The sequence below is a fragment of the Equus przewalskii genome, chromosome 2, assembly GCF_037783145.1.
Source record: "Equus przewalskii isolate Varuska chromosome 2, EquPr2, whole genome shotgun sequence".
Taxonomy (NCBI): domain Eukaryota; kingdom Metazoa; phylum Chordata; class Mammalia; order Perissodactyla; family Equidae; genus Equus; species Equus przewalskii.
The window spans coordinates 86,021,294-86,038,130 of NC_091832.1; the positions used below are offsets into that span (position 1 = coordinate 86,021,294).

At 35.4% G+C, this 16,837-nt stretch overlaps 1 protein-coding gene across 4 annotated transcripts in view; it reads left to right on the forward strand.

Annotated features, from left to right (window-relative positions):
• Positions 1-16,837, forward strand: part of TTC29 (tetratricopeptide repeat domain 29) — a 258,998-nt gene that overhangs the window by 162,462 nt on the left and 79,699 nt on the right. For all 4 annotated transcript variants that reach the window (XM_070611649.1, XM_070611648.1, XM_070611651.1 and 1 more), the window contains one exon: positions 9,674-9,797. In XM_070611649.1, coding sequence (XP_070467750.1) covers positions 9,674-9,797 — 124 coding nt within the window. The remainder of the gene's footprint in view (positions 1-9,673; positions 9,798-16,837) is intronic.

The following is a 16,837-nucleotide window of genomic DNA, read 5'->3' on the forward strand; positions in this document are numbered from 1 at the left end:
ATAAAACTCCAGGGAAAAATATTTTCTTTTATAAACATATACTGAGTACTTACTATGTCATAGGACAAGACAAGTGTTGGAATGCCCCTTTGGCTACTGATAGTCTTTATAATTATTTTTGAAACTTCTGGAGACATGAGATTATCTTAAAATAATTCTCACTTATTCAACTAGTGTCTCATCTGGAATATTTTAGTCTCCACTCCAGGATTTGAATTCCTGGTCTATACAGTAAAAGCTAACTGTCTGTTGAACAGCTTTCTGATGAATATTGGCAACAACATCATCAGACAATCTAATGTTTTAATATGCTTAAGTATTATTTGGGGTTTAGATGTAGAAGAGGATACAGCTATATTTGATATCTCATGAAGTAGGTGGGTTTTTGGTAGGAATGGGGACAATTCTATTCCAACACTCTCAACAGTCCAGCAACCTGCCTTGGGGCAAACAGATAATGGGCAAGAAGATTTATCCCCATCTCACTTTTACACCAAATGAAATGAATTCCACTTGGAAGAATTCCCATCTACTAAAGTACTAATGAAGCCATCAATGAATGATTTGTGTGGTAGACATGGGTTCTTAATTTTATAATATTAGGCAATGACAAAAGAGTACAAGAGACTCTTCTTCGAAGGTCATAGGGAAAAAGTGTCCCAAGGCCACAGCAAGATTTCCAATCTAAAGCTGCCATTTTGCAGCATTGTTGGTGGTTATGGAGGCATTTAAGCCTTGGTACATTCTTTTACCATTTTGGGCGAAATAACTCATGAGAGAGACTAAGGTTTCAAAAACAAAAATTTTATACAGGTAGACAACAGCACCCTATATATCTGAGAAGCCGTATTAAATGAAGTCCATTAGTTACTAGAAATGCTTTGATATAAGTTTTGTGGTCATTTTTAGAAAATTTTGCTTCAAGGGCTTGGTGCTCTCTGATACATACATGCATGCATACATGCAAACACACGTATATCTCTTTCATAGTCCCAAACTATCCTCAGATTAGCAGCAACATGCAAGAAATGGCACACAACCAAAATAGACAAAATTATGGTGGTGGAGGCTGAGAAATAAATCAAGCTGCATATGAAGCTTAGCATCACCTCCAAATCTCTTTTTCCTAACCTGTGCAATTGCAAAAGTTTTGCTAACAGTAGCCCTATCTCTGTAAACAGAGATTTTATAAACAAACATTTTCCTTGCTAGGGATAAAAGCAATCCTAGCCCTTGAAAGGAAAAGGAAGAGAATAGCCATGTCTAGGATAAGCGTGTATCTAAGCCCATCAGCTGAGTACGCATGAAAGGTGACTAAGCTCTAAGGCTGGAAACTTCTAAAATGGTTACAAGAATTTATACTGAGCCTTCAACTGAAAAACATGCCACATTCCCTCAAGAGCAGGGACTTGAAAGTACAGAGTTGCCCATTTGGTGATGCTAGACCCAGCCCTGGCATTAGAGTTACCGATGAAGGCTTTAATAGAGAACAGAGTTTGTTATTTTTGCTATTGGTCTGAATATTGTTAATTGCACAATGGTTTAAGCAGTGTAACAGAATAAGCATTTGCACTGTCTTTTTTTCCCTACTCAGAATACTAGTGAAAGAAAGAAGAGTTGATATTCTAAAATGATAACAATTGTCTATGACACAGCTATAGAATTACGGTATAAAAGAAAGAGAGTGAGTTGAGAAATTACCAAGTAAATATTATTATTACATAAGCAGACAATTTGAGTAAATACATAGGGAAAAAATCCTCACTTTGCCTCATGGCATTTTTTTTGGCCTCATTTACTGAAATTAGTCATTTACTAAAATGCCACAACTCTCCAAATAATGACTGTTAAAAAGAATCTAGGGGAAAAAAACCCCACAAAAATGAGAGTTCTTCAAGACCCATTTGTTACAACCAGCCAGTCTCTGGTTTATTCCATGCCAATTGTAAATTTTCTTGCAAACTCGGTTTAAATTATTTCCTGTAAAACTTTCCACAGTGGAGATCTTTAAATCAATCTGTACAAAGTTTCAAGTGTGAAAATTACCTTTCTGTTAAAGCTGAAAATTAATTTCTTCTTGCTTGAGAGGAATGACATGCCCTGGTAATTTTCATATATTCTTTAAAATGGAACGTCCAGGCTTTGATGCGAAATTTCCTAAAAATGACCCTCCAAAATACATCAAAACATTTCTATTAATTCATGAAATTAAGAATAGCTTTTTACATTTTCTCCTGTCACTGATTCCATTTGCCTTATTACTTTCATCTGTAGCCCACAAACTTGGTGGCACAATCAACAAACCCCTTAGTGGCTGTTTCATCTCTGCTCTATTTGATTTCTTCTCTCTGAGTAAATGATTAAGTTTTCATGCATTGGTTCAACCAAAATCTATGTTCACTCAACCACATCCTTTATTGATTACTTCTACTGCAAACAGTAGGCCAAGTGTGATATACATAATTGGACAGTTGTCAGGGGATGTGGGTGTTAACAGTCCTGTTTTCCCAGTTGGAAACTGGAATCACCTTGATACACAAATATTCTGCACTGTTTCATTCTCATTCTTTGGACCGAGGAGTCCTGTTCCTCAGAATATATGTTTTTAACTCTCTAAGGTCTGGTTGAATGAATTTAATGATTATACCATATAATATGCTGTCCAAGTTGCACCTGTGCACTGCATATAGAAAACTGGAATTAATATTTGTCTAACATTTTAACCTTGTCCTTTAACTTACACAAATAACGTGTAGCTTTCCTGTAAGAAAATATTTGATTTTTTTCCCTTCCAAAGAAAGACTGGCTTCTAAATCTATTGCTAACTTTTGCATTTGGAAATCGTTTAAACAATATAGAATGTTTATATTTCAGATGGTATATTAACAACTTTGCTGGCTATAAAACTGTGCATTCATTGAGGGGAGCATATAATTTATAATAGAAAGACTTTTTCTCTAGCATTATTTGTCAGAGCAGTTTCTAGATAATTTTGGATGTTTTAGAGTTCTGTTGCTCCTTTGGGAGAAAAAGAACTCGACTCACCCAGCAATGGTTTTATTTATACTGTTTTGTATTTCTTGTTCACCGAACTTGTTTTTTTTGTTTGTGTATGTTGTGATTTAACAATCCTCAGCAGGCCAAACCTAATCCAAAATGCACTTGCATCAAAAACATATCAGCTTTTAGGAACATGAACATAAATGAGCTTCAGTGAGTCCATTTTAGCTAAATAAAAATAATTTTTCCCTAAGGTTTTAAAATGATATGCAAAGAAGTCTCTACTTTTTTTTATTATTTCATCAGTTTTTTCTTGATTACTACAGTCAAAGAAAGAGCTTGGAGAGTTAACATCAATTTGATAGAACATTTTTAGTTCTAGAAATCCACACGTTTGCTCAAAATTCTAAATAATATGCTATTTTATATGTTAATATTTTTATACTCTTCATCTCTCTCAATACCATTGTAGCTGTCCCACAAAACAAATTTTTAAATTAAAGTAATGAGTGCACCTCTCGTGGTATTTTACTCCATGTCTGCGTTTGAAATATTCCTCAAACAGTTCTCAATTTTCCTAGGGAATTGAGCTATGCCTCAATCTGGAAGGAGATTATTTGTAATTTTGTTAGGAAGAAGTGAGAACAGAACCATAAAAAACAATATTCGCAACTTCAGCAATGTGAAATTCCATTCTATTTCTTTTACCAAAAAGAAAGGAAAAAAGAATGCATTTGATCATACCTGATACTCAAGTAAACAAAATATCTTAGTTCTCTGACCCTGCCCCCCAGAAAACAGATGCCAGGTCTTCATGTGCCTGTTTGTCTTGACGAGTATATGTTCACATCATGGTGTTTAATTCATTGCATGATGGAAGATTTTCAAAAAGTAATGCTTGGCTAAATTGACCTTTCTTCTTGGCTTTTAGTAGATAATATCAAGTAGAGAGCTGTGGGTATGGTAGCTTTTTATTTCACTGAGAGGTAATAATAATACTAGCTGCCATTTGTTGAATTGCTACTATGTGCCAGGCTATACATGTGTGTAAGTTTTCATCTCACAGCAATTTGTGGCCATTTTCAAAATGAGGAAACTGAAGCTGAGAAAGAGTGCAGATGTGATCAAAGTTACTCATCTAAGAGGCCAAGCTGGGATTCAAGCCTAGGTCTTTCTAATATCCACCATAGCACACTGTGACTTTAAAGCAATCTAACTTACTTTTGCAAACATACACAGTTTATCTATGAAAATGAATGTTGTCCTCATCAAACCTTGGGAGGTTATGAAAGTTGATACCTCTAATCCTGCTACTACCTGTTTCAGATCGAACTCCTTTGATGTGCTTCTGAGCTTGTGGCATCTTCTTTTGAATGATCCCTATAGCAGAACATCATTGTTGAGAAGTGGGTTGGATCTTTGGAAACAGCCAAAAGCATTTACAGTCACATTTAGAAAGCATGGTAAATAATCTCTATGGGCAACCTCATTTTTTGGAACAAAATTTATTAACTTACTTATTAATGCTTCCTACCCCTGCACTATGAGGAGTTGCTTAAAGAGAAATTCCCCAAATGCCATCAGCCTCATCGTTAAATGACATCACTTGGAAGGAACCGTTTTTATTTGCATGCTTAGTATGTTTGTACGACTGGAGATATGGATGAGAAGTACAGGGGAAAAATCAGGGCTAGAAATATAGATTTGCCAGATATGTGCATATGGGAGTTAGGGCACGCCCTAGTAGTCCATGAAATTGCCATTAGTTAGCAGTTAATGGGAGGGGAGAGCAAGGCCTTGGACAGAACTCTGGAAACAGCCAATTTTGAGTAGGCAGAGACCTCAATGTCAGTGAGATCCAGAAAAATGAGAGACACAGGAGAAGTGAGAGACTAGAGATCAGCTGAGAGTGCTTACATACTAGAGAGAGAGAAACCTTGCGAGAAAGACAGATCGGTTAACAGCAGGGACTCCCAACCTATGCTGAAGACCTGGGTAAGGCTGGAGGAAGAAGAAACATGAGCATAGAGCAAGGGGCCTGTGAATCTCTAAACACACTAAGTATTCTATGCAGTTCCAAATTCAAAGGTACATAGTATAATACATATTATAATTTTTCAAATTTATATAGATGCTTTGAGATCACCATTGTATTCACTAGATTTGGCTCCACATCTTTTTGACTGCCTTTTAAGACCAAATTTGCCCCGCAAACACTAGTCTTGCTCTTGTGAAGATATTTAAACGTATGTGATCCAGGTTTCCAAGTGCTATACACACTTTGTAGTGCCAATCACAGTTAATCCCACGTATGAATATATACATTTATCTCTCCAAATTGACAGTGAAACTCTTTAAGGGCAGGATCCATATTCCCCAGCAACTAGCACATTGTAGGGCATTTGATAGTCTCTCAAAGATGTTACTGAAATAAAAAGACGTTCTTGATGTTAACTGAAATATCAAGGAGACAGACAGGAGTTTACAGTCATGGACTCCAGATATCCAGTGACTGAGATTCACACACTCTACCTGGAATCTTAACTTTTATGTGTACTGCATAAATGTTTCCCTTCCCAAATGTTCAACCATTCTTTTATTCAAAGATAAAGTTTTTTAAAAAAAATAACAGCTTTATTGAGCTATAATTCATATACCATACAATTCACCCCTCTTTTTTTGATGTTTGAAGGCTAGTTTTATTAAATATTTAGCATAGAGCAAAGACTATGGGATAATAATGCACAGAGCTGCTGTGTTTATTCCCATACAGATCCTAGAAAAATAACATGTAGACAAAATATTTAATTTTAGTAAGTGTTTAAACGTAGCTTGACATTTTTTCCAAGATGAATATGAGTTCTAATCTTAGATAACTCTTCCTCTTGGTTATAAGCATAATTTTCCATCTGATGCTAGTTAATTTTGTGTAACAGCCAAACAATTTTTAATTTGCCCAGTAATGACTCTAACACATGTACCACATTCATGGGATTATTTTATGAATATTCTAATCTTATTAATATATTTTTTGCATGAACTTATTCCATATACTAACCATTTCTGATATGAAAAATCTCAAATTCTTGCCACTGAAAATACAGTATTATCTTTTATATTACTTTTTCAAGAAGTGCTTTCTCAACTGTTTATTGCATATGGTAATAATATAGCTCATCAATCATCTAACATAGACATTCATGGAAAAAATTATTCTGAATTGAGTTCTGTTTCCTCAGAGATTTGGGTGAATGTTAAATTTTTCTGTTTTAACTGCAGCCAGGAAAATGAGTACCATTTTGCAAATGAATTTGTAAGACTAGACCTGTTGATATTTTGATGCCCATCGTAAAAGTAGAACACTGTTGAATATTTGATCGCTTTATGACTCTTCACACATGACAAACACAGGTACAAAAAATTAGTTATGGTAATTTTTGCATAAAATTAAATGAAACAAATCAATACAGGTAGAGATTTACAAGAACCACAAAGTACTTAGACCAATTTTAGAGTTGTTCAATCTTATTATGTTCTAGTCACATTATGTATATATAAATTCAATGTGAATTTTAAACTTCCTAGAAAATTTTAATCGAAGATTTACTAGCCAATGAAATAACCTACTCTATTATGCTGAAGGAGTAGCTTTATTTTCAGATTTCACTAAATTTAAGATTCTTTCTACTGGAAGCTACACCTTATATACTACCAAGAGAGAAAACTGTTCTAACTAAAATGTGACATAATACTTTCTTATAACTTAGAATTTTTATTTTATACTTAATAAAAGAGCTATTTTAGATTCATTTACACAAAGATTTTTTATAATTACTCTTGAGCATTCATGTAAACAGAAAATATAAACAAAATAAATTTATTATACTCCTCAAACATCTTTGCATTCAAAGTCCAATTCTTTTGAATTATTTTTAAACTCAGAATTGTCACTACCTTCCCCCCCCCATATATATCATCTTTTGTGTCATCCCGAATGTTGGTACTATAGCCTTTCCTAAAATAGTGCTCATCATCTCCAGTATTTTCTTTCAAGTCATGGACACTCAATCTGCCAATTTTGAAGTTGGCACTTTCTTGTCTTCCAGAAGGTTTCAATGAAAGATTTTTAGAAAACAGCCAGTCTTTGCATTCCTTCCTGAAGTTATCTTTAAATAGTTGTTGACGGAAAGATCAAGGCATTGCAGTTGTTGGGTCGTCTTCAGCAATATAAACCTAGTTCATCCCTGCAGCAACAGCTATGACTTGACTGCTCCCTGTCTGTCGGAGATTATAAGATGCCACCTGTTGTAAAAGATCCTGATTTAGAAATGTCAAAATATGGTAAAATGTGGGTATTAGAATCAATGAAATATGGTAATAATATCGCTAAATTTTTCTGTAATTGCAATAATTTAAAAATTTGTAGCAAAGCTTCTCTATATGCCACATTTGTCACCATACTACCTGGAGCTCATCGAAGTAAAACTTTGCCCTATAAACATAAAGAAATGCCCATGCAAGAAGCAGCTCAACTGCAAAACAACCTCTGCATTTCAGGATTTCATCTCGTGGTTTATTAAGGGTCATGGCACAGATGCTCACTGGGAACTGCTGACCTATGAAAGCAAAGCAGGGCAGTTCTAGGGGCTCAGAGACGTTCAGGAGTAAGTAAGAGTTTCTCCTTTCTTATACTCCATTGAAGAACACAATTACAGGTTTTGCTGTTATTTTTAAATCTCTAAATTCTGGATTTTGTCACATTAATAAAACATTTCATTGGTTCTGACATGATTTAACAATGGGATTACGTATAATCTCAGATTCACCATTGTGTTTTAGGGATTGACCAAAAGACAAATTCCAAATTCCGACATTCAAGAGATACTAAATTTTTTCAGCTCACTTAATTTGGATCCATTGTTTTGAAATCACTTCTTGCTTTGTCCATACCATTTTAATTTCCTGGGGCACATCCCTGAATCACCAGCCAAATGTTCCTTGAGCTGGACTTTGGCTTCAACTGCCTCTGCAAAGGCAGTCACAGCATATTATACCTTGGATATAGCTGTTTCCAAAAATTACTCTCTCTTTGGTTGCTCAGATATTTTTCACCTTGGTCCTTAATCTCATTTGCTGTATGAGAGTGTGCCTCTCATACACAAGTGGGCCCCAAGTATTCTTCACATAGGACATCGCTACAACTGGCTCCTAAAAGAGCCTGTCTCTTTAGACTGGCTTTCAAATAATTCTCCTTTAGAGAGATTTTTAGACTCTTCCCACTCCTCTCTCCTTACTCAAGTTTGACTTTCACTCATGTGAAACTAAGATTTGTACCTCCATGGGGTGGCATTCAGCTCGTGAGGAACTAATGAGTATTTGGGACTCAGATTTGGAAAATAAGAGCAGAATTCAGATAAGTTTATGAAAATAATTCATTGAAATCTTTAAAATGATGTGCCCCTCTATTCTTTATGAAAAAAAAAATAGTCACTTGTTTTAGTCAGTTTTGGTCATTTAAGTTGCTCTAACTAATCTCCAAAATCTCAGTGGCGTATCACAATAAAATCTTATTTCTTGCTTATATAAATTCTGTACTTTGCTAGATACTTGTGTTGTGCCTTCCAGAAATCAGGCTCCTTCCATCTTGCGGCTAGATCTCTCTCTCTTTTCTTGGAGTCCTGGTTGGGGAAGTTCAGAATACTCAATTTTCATCATATTTGCTCTAATACCCCCAACAGGTATTTCGTGAAATGACATATGCCTCCCCTCAAAGGACCAGCTTCATTTGCAAAGGAGTATGGAAAATTTAAAACTTTTTAAAGGTTTTTTAAAAAAATAATGGCTTTATTGAGATATAATTCATATACCATATAATTCACCCTTTAAATTCTATAATACAGTAGTTTTTATTATATTCACAGAATTGTGTAGCCATCCCCACTATTTAATTTCAGATCATTTTCGTCACTCCAAAATGAAACCTAATGCCCTTTAACGGCCACTCCCCATTTCCCCCTATCCCCAGCCTCTGGTGACCACTAACCTACTTTCTGTTTCCATGGATTTGCCTATTCTGGATGTTTCATGTAAATGAAATCACACCAATATGTGGTTTTTTGTGACTGGCTTCTTTCACTTAGCATGTTTTCAAGATTTATCTATGTTGTAGCATATATCATTACTTCATTCCTTTTTATGGCCGAATAATATTCCATTGTATGGATATACCACATTTTGCTTATCTGTTCAATTAATAGACATTTAGGTTTTTTCCATTTCTTTGCTATTGTGAATAAGGTTGCTATGAATATTTGTGTTCAAGTGTTTGTGTGGACATATGTTTTCATTTCTCTTGGGTATATACATAGGAGTGAAATTGCTAGAACATGTGGTAACTGTATATTAAAATTTTTGAGGAACTGCCAAGTTGTCTTCCAGAACAGCTGTACCATTTTACAATCCCACCAGCAATGAATGAGAGATTAAAGGTTTAAGTGTTAACTCACTGTCTACTCCCACAAAGACAAGCCATATATTTTTTAAATTTACACTTTACATTTCATTATCCTGATAACCATCTGGCACGATCTAAAGCAAAGACACAAAATTCTTCTTTTTACTGCGACATTACATGAGATGATATTCCAACTGTCTCCTATTTTATTTATTCTAGCCAAGGAGAGATGACAGAAGCAATTAAATACTTGAAAAAAGTCGTGAAAATTGCAAGAAACAATTTTCAAAACCTAGATGTTGTGAGAGCAAGTACGATGCTTGGAGACATTTACAATGAAAAAGTGAGTATGTGTGTTTCTTGCTTACAGGGAGAAATTTGCAGAGTTTAAAATCCTGTTCTCGCTTGATCTTTCCCACGATATATTATGCAGAATGGCCCCAGGACTGCAGGACAAGGCAGTGACTGGGAGGAGAAACGCCTCTTACTTCCTCTTCTTCCCGGACCTGAGCGCCATCTTGGGCGCGGTCAATACAAGCTGCTAACACTGATTCATATCTTCACAGCCAGTGCAGACTCTAAGTGGTTTTGGATTTGAAGAGCAATTAAAATATTTCAATTCAAAGGAATTTCATTTATAACAGTTGGCTCCTATCTGCTGACACTAGCATTCCGCTCTCATGCTCCAAATTCTTATCAATCCAGCCGTAATGCCCCAGCAAGCTCCCTCAGAAGATGAAGGCACAATCCCAAGAGTAATTCTGAAGGAAATATGGAATTCTAGCAGCAGAATGGTTATGAGAAAGAAGAGAGAAAGAAGAGAAAAAAGTCTAAAATGAAAGTATCTCACTCAAGAGGTCATTACTAGTGAAATGCGTTGTTTGTGATGAACTTTTGATCTATTTTCTCCTGACTTTATCTTTTATTACCTAGATTGTCCTTTAGAAACTGTATGAAGGAGGCTTGTTTCTCTTGTTGTAATTGCTCTTCTGACCATGAATAGGATCTCTCATTTTTGAGGGTAGTTACATTCTCAAACTGTGTTTATCCACCTTCATCTTAATCATTTTGAGAGGCTGTGGAGGTACAGATTAAAAGCAACGACTCTGAGACCAGACTGAGTTGAAAGCCCAGCTCTTTCACTGACAGGATCTGTGACCTGGGACAAGTTATTTACCTTCTGGATACCTCAGTTTTCTCACATCATACGGTTGTTGTAGGTATTGAGTCAATATATGTAAAGCACCAGTTTTATACCACTGGAGAGTAGTAATCTCTCACTTTTGAAATGCCAAACTTCTATTTCACTCTTATCCATTATTTTAGCATTTTGAAAACTCATGCTGAATCTTTAAAAGCAAATCTAATAATGCTGATACTTGTCAATCTACCTTTTAAGGCTTTCTATAAACTGTCCTCATCATATCTTTTCTGGCTTCATATTATTCATTCAATGTATTCTAATTGTATTCTTAAGAATAATTTCTAAGAGACTATAATAATAATACAAAACTATATTTGGAAAAATATTGGAGTTACTGTTTTCTGTAATTATTATAGAGTTATTATGATTAAAGTTAACATCTTAAAAATATCCTTTATTCAGTTTACCTTTTAGAATATAATTGTGGAAGATGGGTCACCCATCCCACTCTCCTGATATGATATTTTGATGGACTTTTAATTGAAAATATGTAATTAATGTAAAGGAGTCAAATGAGAATGTTTTGGGGAAAGTGACTAGGTATAGACCCTTTATGAGATTTCTCTTTCACTAATAAGATCAGAGAATAATTGCATAGTTAAAACAATGGTAGTTCCAACACTAAAATAGTAGGGAAAATGTGTAAGAAATTATTCTTCCTTAGAACTGAGAAAACACCTTTTTATTTTGAGCTTCTCATTGGATACAGTGACATTTTAGGCACTGAGAAGGATCTGGTAAGAATCAGAATAGTGAGTGAAAATTCTATGTTATAGTGTAATAATGCAAACTTTGTTTCAAGATCTATGATGTCATCAAGATCTTGTCCTGAAATTGTCCACTAAATGCTTATCAGTGAGATTTATAACATTAAAGTTGTCTTTTTGTTTTTATTTATGAAGTGCATAAATTCACTTGCATATTCTCAAACTCATATTTAAGATTGCCAGGATTAATTACTGGAATCTTCTGAATTTTATAATAGGATAGGAATTAAGTGGATAATAGAAAGGAACTATGGAAGGTTGGACAAAACCTTTGGAGAAGAAATTAAATTTAGATATTGACCTCTTTAAGAATAAAAATCTGGAAATACAATGCACACTAGTGAAATTTCATCCCAAAATGGTATGTATAAAACTTCTTGCCTCTGACAAGAATTAAAGTTGTATTTCCTTAATAATGTTTTAAACTAGAGAAATTTAGGTTGATACCAGTTTGATGGCAATTGAGTGTGTGTCTAAAGATTAAATACTAGGCACAATTTGAGGGAAGAATAATTACCTAATTGTAATGCTCCTATTTTAGGAGAAAAGAAGCACTTCTTAAATAAGATCTAATAAAAGTTTTAGGCAGATGAATACTTCCACTAGCAGCAGCTTGCCTACTTGACCATAAACTCTGTTCACTTTTGAATCCCCACTGCCTGGCGAGGGCCTGGCACAAAGTAGTTGCTCAGTGAATGAATGGACAAATGAGTGAGTTCATTCTAACATAACAATATGTAAAATAATTCTGGAAATTCAAATATGTCCATTATTTATGGTCCCTCATTTTTCTAATTAAGACTCTCACCCAAAACAATAAATAGCCTAACGCTCAGAATTATAACTAGAACAACAATTAGATATTTCTACTTCTCTGTTTTCAAAAATAGAAATGTTTGGTCCAGTTATATATTTTCATTTATTTTGTTCATATACATATTTTTTTTTCTTTTTGCTGAGAAAGATTCACCCTGAGCTAACATCTATGCCAATCTATCTCTATTTTTTAGTGTGTGGGCCACCAGCACAGCATGGCCACTAACAGACCAGTGTAAGTCTATGCCTGGGAACTGAACCCAGACCACCAAAGCGGAGCATGCTGAACTTAACCACTAGGCCACCAGGGCTGGCTCTGTTCTATATCATTGATGTCTAGCAGGACAATATATAATTTTAACTAGTTTTATTTTTATCTTCAATATTTATATTATTTCTCAATCAATATAATTTATTTAATTGACATACAAATATCTTTGATACAGTTTTCTTTTTTCCTAATTAAGTAATCTTATTCTCATATAAATTCTATGTTTCATACTTTGCAAGAGAAAAATTTTATACTTTGAAAGAGAAAAAATTATTCAACTCAATAAACAAAAATTACCATTGGTATAATATAGAGGTACTTTGTTTAAATCAGTAAATTTGATTGGAATGAACCATTTAAACTGTTGTTCTGAGCATATAACATAATGTTATGTGTGCTGTTCATGTATATAACATAACTGTCACATAAGCCCTGTTTCTCCCCCTCCTCACTTTGATAGAAACCTCTTTATTCAATCAGTTTGACTATTCTGTGAACCCCATGATTATACACAGGTGCATGGAGCTGAGTGTGCATTTTACCTGTGATGGTGCAGGTTATAAAACTTTCTGGCCGGCCAGGTGGCGCAGCGGTTACGGTTGCATGTTCTGCTTCTTGGCAGCCTGGGGTTCGCCGGTTCAGATCCTGGGTGCGGACATGGCATGCCATGCTGTGGTAGGCGTCTCACATATAAAAAAGTGGAGGAAGATGGGCACAGATGTTAGCTCAGGGCTAGGCTTCCTCAGCAAAAAGAGGAAGACTGGCAGTAGTTAGCTCAGGACTAATCTTCCTCAAAAAAAAAAACTTTCTATGATGTTTTTTATTCCCAGTTCCTTAATAAAATGTTGTGAGAAAATGACTTGAAAACTCATAGTAAAACATTCTGTCTTGCAAGGATTTGTTGTGAAAAAGTGTGCATGCATGTTTTTGTGTGTATGAGAGAAAGAGAGGAAGGAGAGGAGACTGGAGGGAGAGAGGGAAGGAGAGCGGAAAAGAGAAGATGGAGCCCAAAGGGTTACATGTCAGTGAAGAAAGGAAATTTTATTCCCTAGAGTCTTTGCTAGTATAGCTCAATCCTAAAAATAATATCCTTCTTTGAGGGAGGAGCTTTCTTTTTTCTTTTAAAGATTGGCACCTGAGCTAACAACTGTTGCCAATCTTCTTTTTCTCCCCAAAGCTCTCCAGTACATAGTTATATATTCTAGTTGTGAGTGCCTCTGGTTGTGCTACGTGGGACGCTGCCTGTCCTGAGGAGCCGTGCCATGTCCATGACCAGGATCCAAACCAGTGAAGCCCCGGGACACCAAAGTGGAGCGCATGAGCTTAACCACTAGGCCATGCCCCAAGGGAGGAGCTTTTAATGAGGATTTTTAGAAGACCTGGGGGTGGTAGAAGATAGTCTCAGTGCTGAGGTTCAAATTCATTATTCGTAAAACAACAACATTTCCTTATAGGGTGATTATGAAGGCTAATGATATAATACATATGAAGTACTTAGCACTGGCCCTGACACTTCATAAGAGTTAGGTAAACATTATTTATTTGTGGACAACAGCTTTTAGGAGAAGTAAGGATGACAAAAAAAGACAAAACCTTGATTTTTTGCAACTTAAAATGTTGTAAAGGACTAGAAGAGAGACATTTAAATGATCATTTGAGTCATGCTAGCGCTATCAGGATCACATTGTTTAAAAATCATAGATACCTCCACATTCAGTCAAGAATGGCACATGCACACAGGAAAACATGAGTAATAGCCATATCAGCAGATATATACATCTATTTTCACTGGCAATTTACTAAAGGGATTGGCCAAAATGATCTCTGGCTGTGACCAAAAACAAAAGCTGGTTGAAAATATTTCATTATACATGTACATCAATGGCTAGATCATCCAGACAGAAAGTCAACAAGGAAATAGTGGAATTAAATGAAACTAGACCAGATGGACTTAATAGATGTAGATAGAACACTCCATCCAAAAAAACAGAATATGCATTCTTCTCAAGTGCACGTGGAAAATTCCCAAAGATAGACCATATATTGGGAAACAAGGTGAGCCTCAATAAATTTAAGAAGATTGATATCATATCAAGCATCTTTCCTAATCAAAATGCTATGAAACTAGAAGTCAACTACAAGAAAAAAGCTGGAAAATTGACAAATACATGGAGACTAAACAACATGCTACTGAACAACAAATTGATCAATGAATAAATTAAAGGAGAAATCAAAAAATATCTGGAGACAAATGAAAATAAAGTACATCATATCAACTCATATGGGATGCAGCAAAAGCAGTCCTAAGAAGGAATTTCATAGCAATACAGGCCAACCTTAACAAACAAAAAAAATCTCAAATAAGTAATCTTAAACTACACCTAACAGAACTAGAAAAAGAAGAACAAACAAAGTCCAAAGTCAGCAGAAGGAGGGAAATAATAAAACTAGAGCAGAAATAAATGAAATAGAAACCAAAAAAACAGTAGAAAGTATCAATGAAACTAAGAGCTGGCTCTTTGAGAAGATGAACAAAATTGAAAAACCCTTAGCCAGACTCACTAAAAAAGAGAGAGGAGACTCAAATAAATAAAATTAGAAATGAAAGAGGACACCTGTATATCTTCTTTGGAGAAATCTCTGTTCAGATCGTTTGCCCATTTTCTAATTGGATTGTTGGTTTTTTTGTTGTTGAGTTGTATTAGTTCTTTGTATATTTTGGATATTAACCCCTTATCTGATATATGGTTTGCAAATATCTTCTCCCAATTGTTAGGTTGTCTTTTCATTTTGTTGATGTTTCCTTTGTGGTGCAGAAGCTTTTTAGTTTGATGTAGTCCCATTTGTTCATTTTTTCTTTTGTTTCCCTTGCCCGGTCAGACATGGGACTTGAAAATATGCTGCTCAGACCAATGTCATAGAGCGTACTGCCTATGTTTTCTTCTAGAAGTCTCATGGTTTGGGGTCTTACATTCAAGTCTTTAATCCATTTTGAGTTGAATTTTGTGCGTGGTGTAAGGGAATGGTCTACTTTCATTCTTTTGCATGTGGCTGTCCAGTTTTCCCAACACCATTTATTGAAGAGACTCTCCTTTCTCCGTCTTATGCTCTTGGCTCCCTTGTAGAATATTAGCTGTCCCTAAATGTGTGGGTTTACTTCTGGGCTCTCAATTTTGTTCCATTGATCTGTGTGTCTGTTTTTGTGCCAGTACCATGCTGTTTTGGTTACTATGGTTTTGTAGTATAATTTGAAATCAGGGAGTGTCATACCTCCAGCTTTGTTCTTTTTTCTCAGGAATCCTTTGGCTATTCGGGGTCTTTTGTTGTTCCATATAAATTTTAGGATTCTTTGTTCTACTTCTGTGAAAAATGTTTTTGGAACTTTGATAGGGATTGCGTTGAACACAGATGGCCAACAGGCATATGAAAAGATGCTCAACATCATTAGCTATCAGGGAAATGCAAATCAAAACTACAATGAGGTATCACCTCACTCCGGTCAGAATGGCTATAATTAACAAGACAGGAAATGACAAATGTTGGAGAGGGTGTGGAGAGAAGGAAACCCTTGTTCACTGCTGGTGGCAGTGCAAGCTGGTGCAGCCACTATGGAAAGCAGTATGGAGTATCCTCAGAAAATTAAGGTTAGATCTACCATATGATCCAGCTATTCCACTGCTGGGTATTTATCCAAAGAACTTGAAAACACAAAGGCATAAAGATACTTGCACCCCTATGTTCATTGTGGCATTATACACAATAGCCAAGACATGGAAGCACCCTAGATGCCCATCAAGGGATGAATGGATAAAGAAGATGTGGTATTTATACATGATGGACTACTACTCAGCCATAAGAAATGACGAAATCCGGCCATTTGTGACAACATGGATGGACCTTGAGGGTATTATGCTGAGTGAAACAAGTCAGAGGGGGAAAGTCAAATACCATATGATCTCACTCATAAGTAGAAGATAAAAACGACAAAAAAAAAAAAAACACATAGCATTGGAGATTGGACTGGTGGTTACCTTTGGGGAAGGGGGAGCGGGGCAAAAGGGGTGATTAGGGTCACATGTGAGGGGATGGACTATAATTAGTGTTCGGGTGGTGAACATGATGTAATGTATACAGAATTCAAAATATGATGTACATCTGAAAAAAATAAAAATTAAAAAAAAAGAAAAGAAATGAAAGAGGAGAAATTACAGTGGATACCACAGAAACACAAAGGATTATAAGAGAATACTAGGAAAAACTATATGCCAACAAATTGGACGATCTATAAGAAATAGATAAATTCTTAGACTCGTACAACCTCCCAA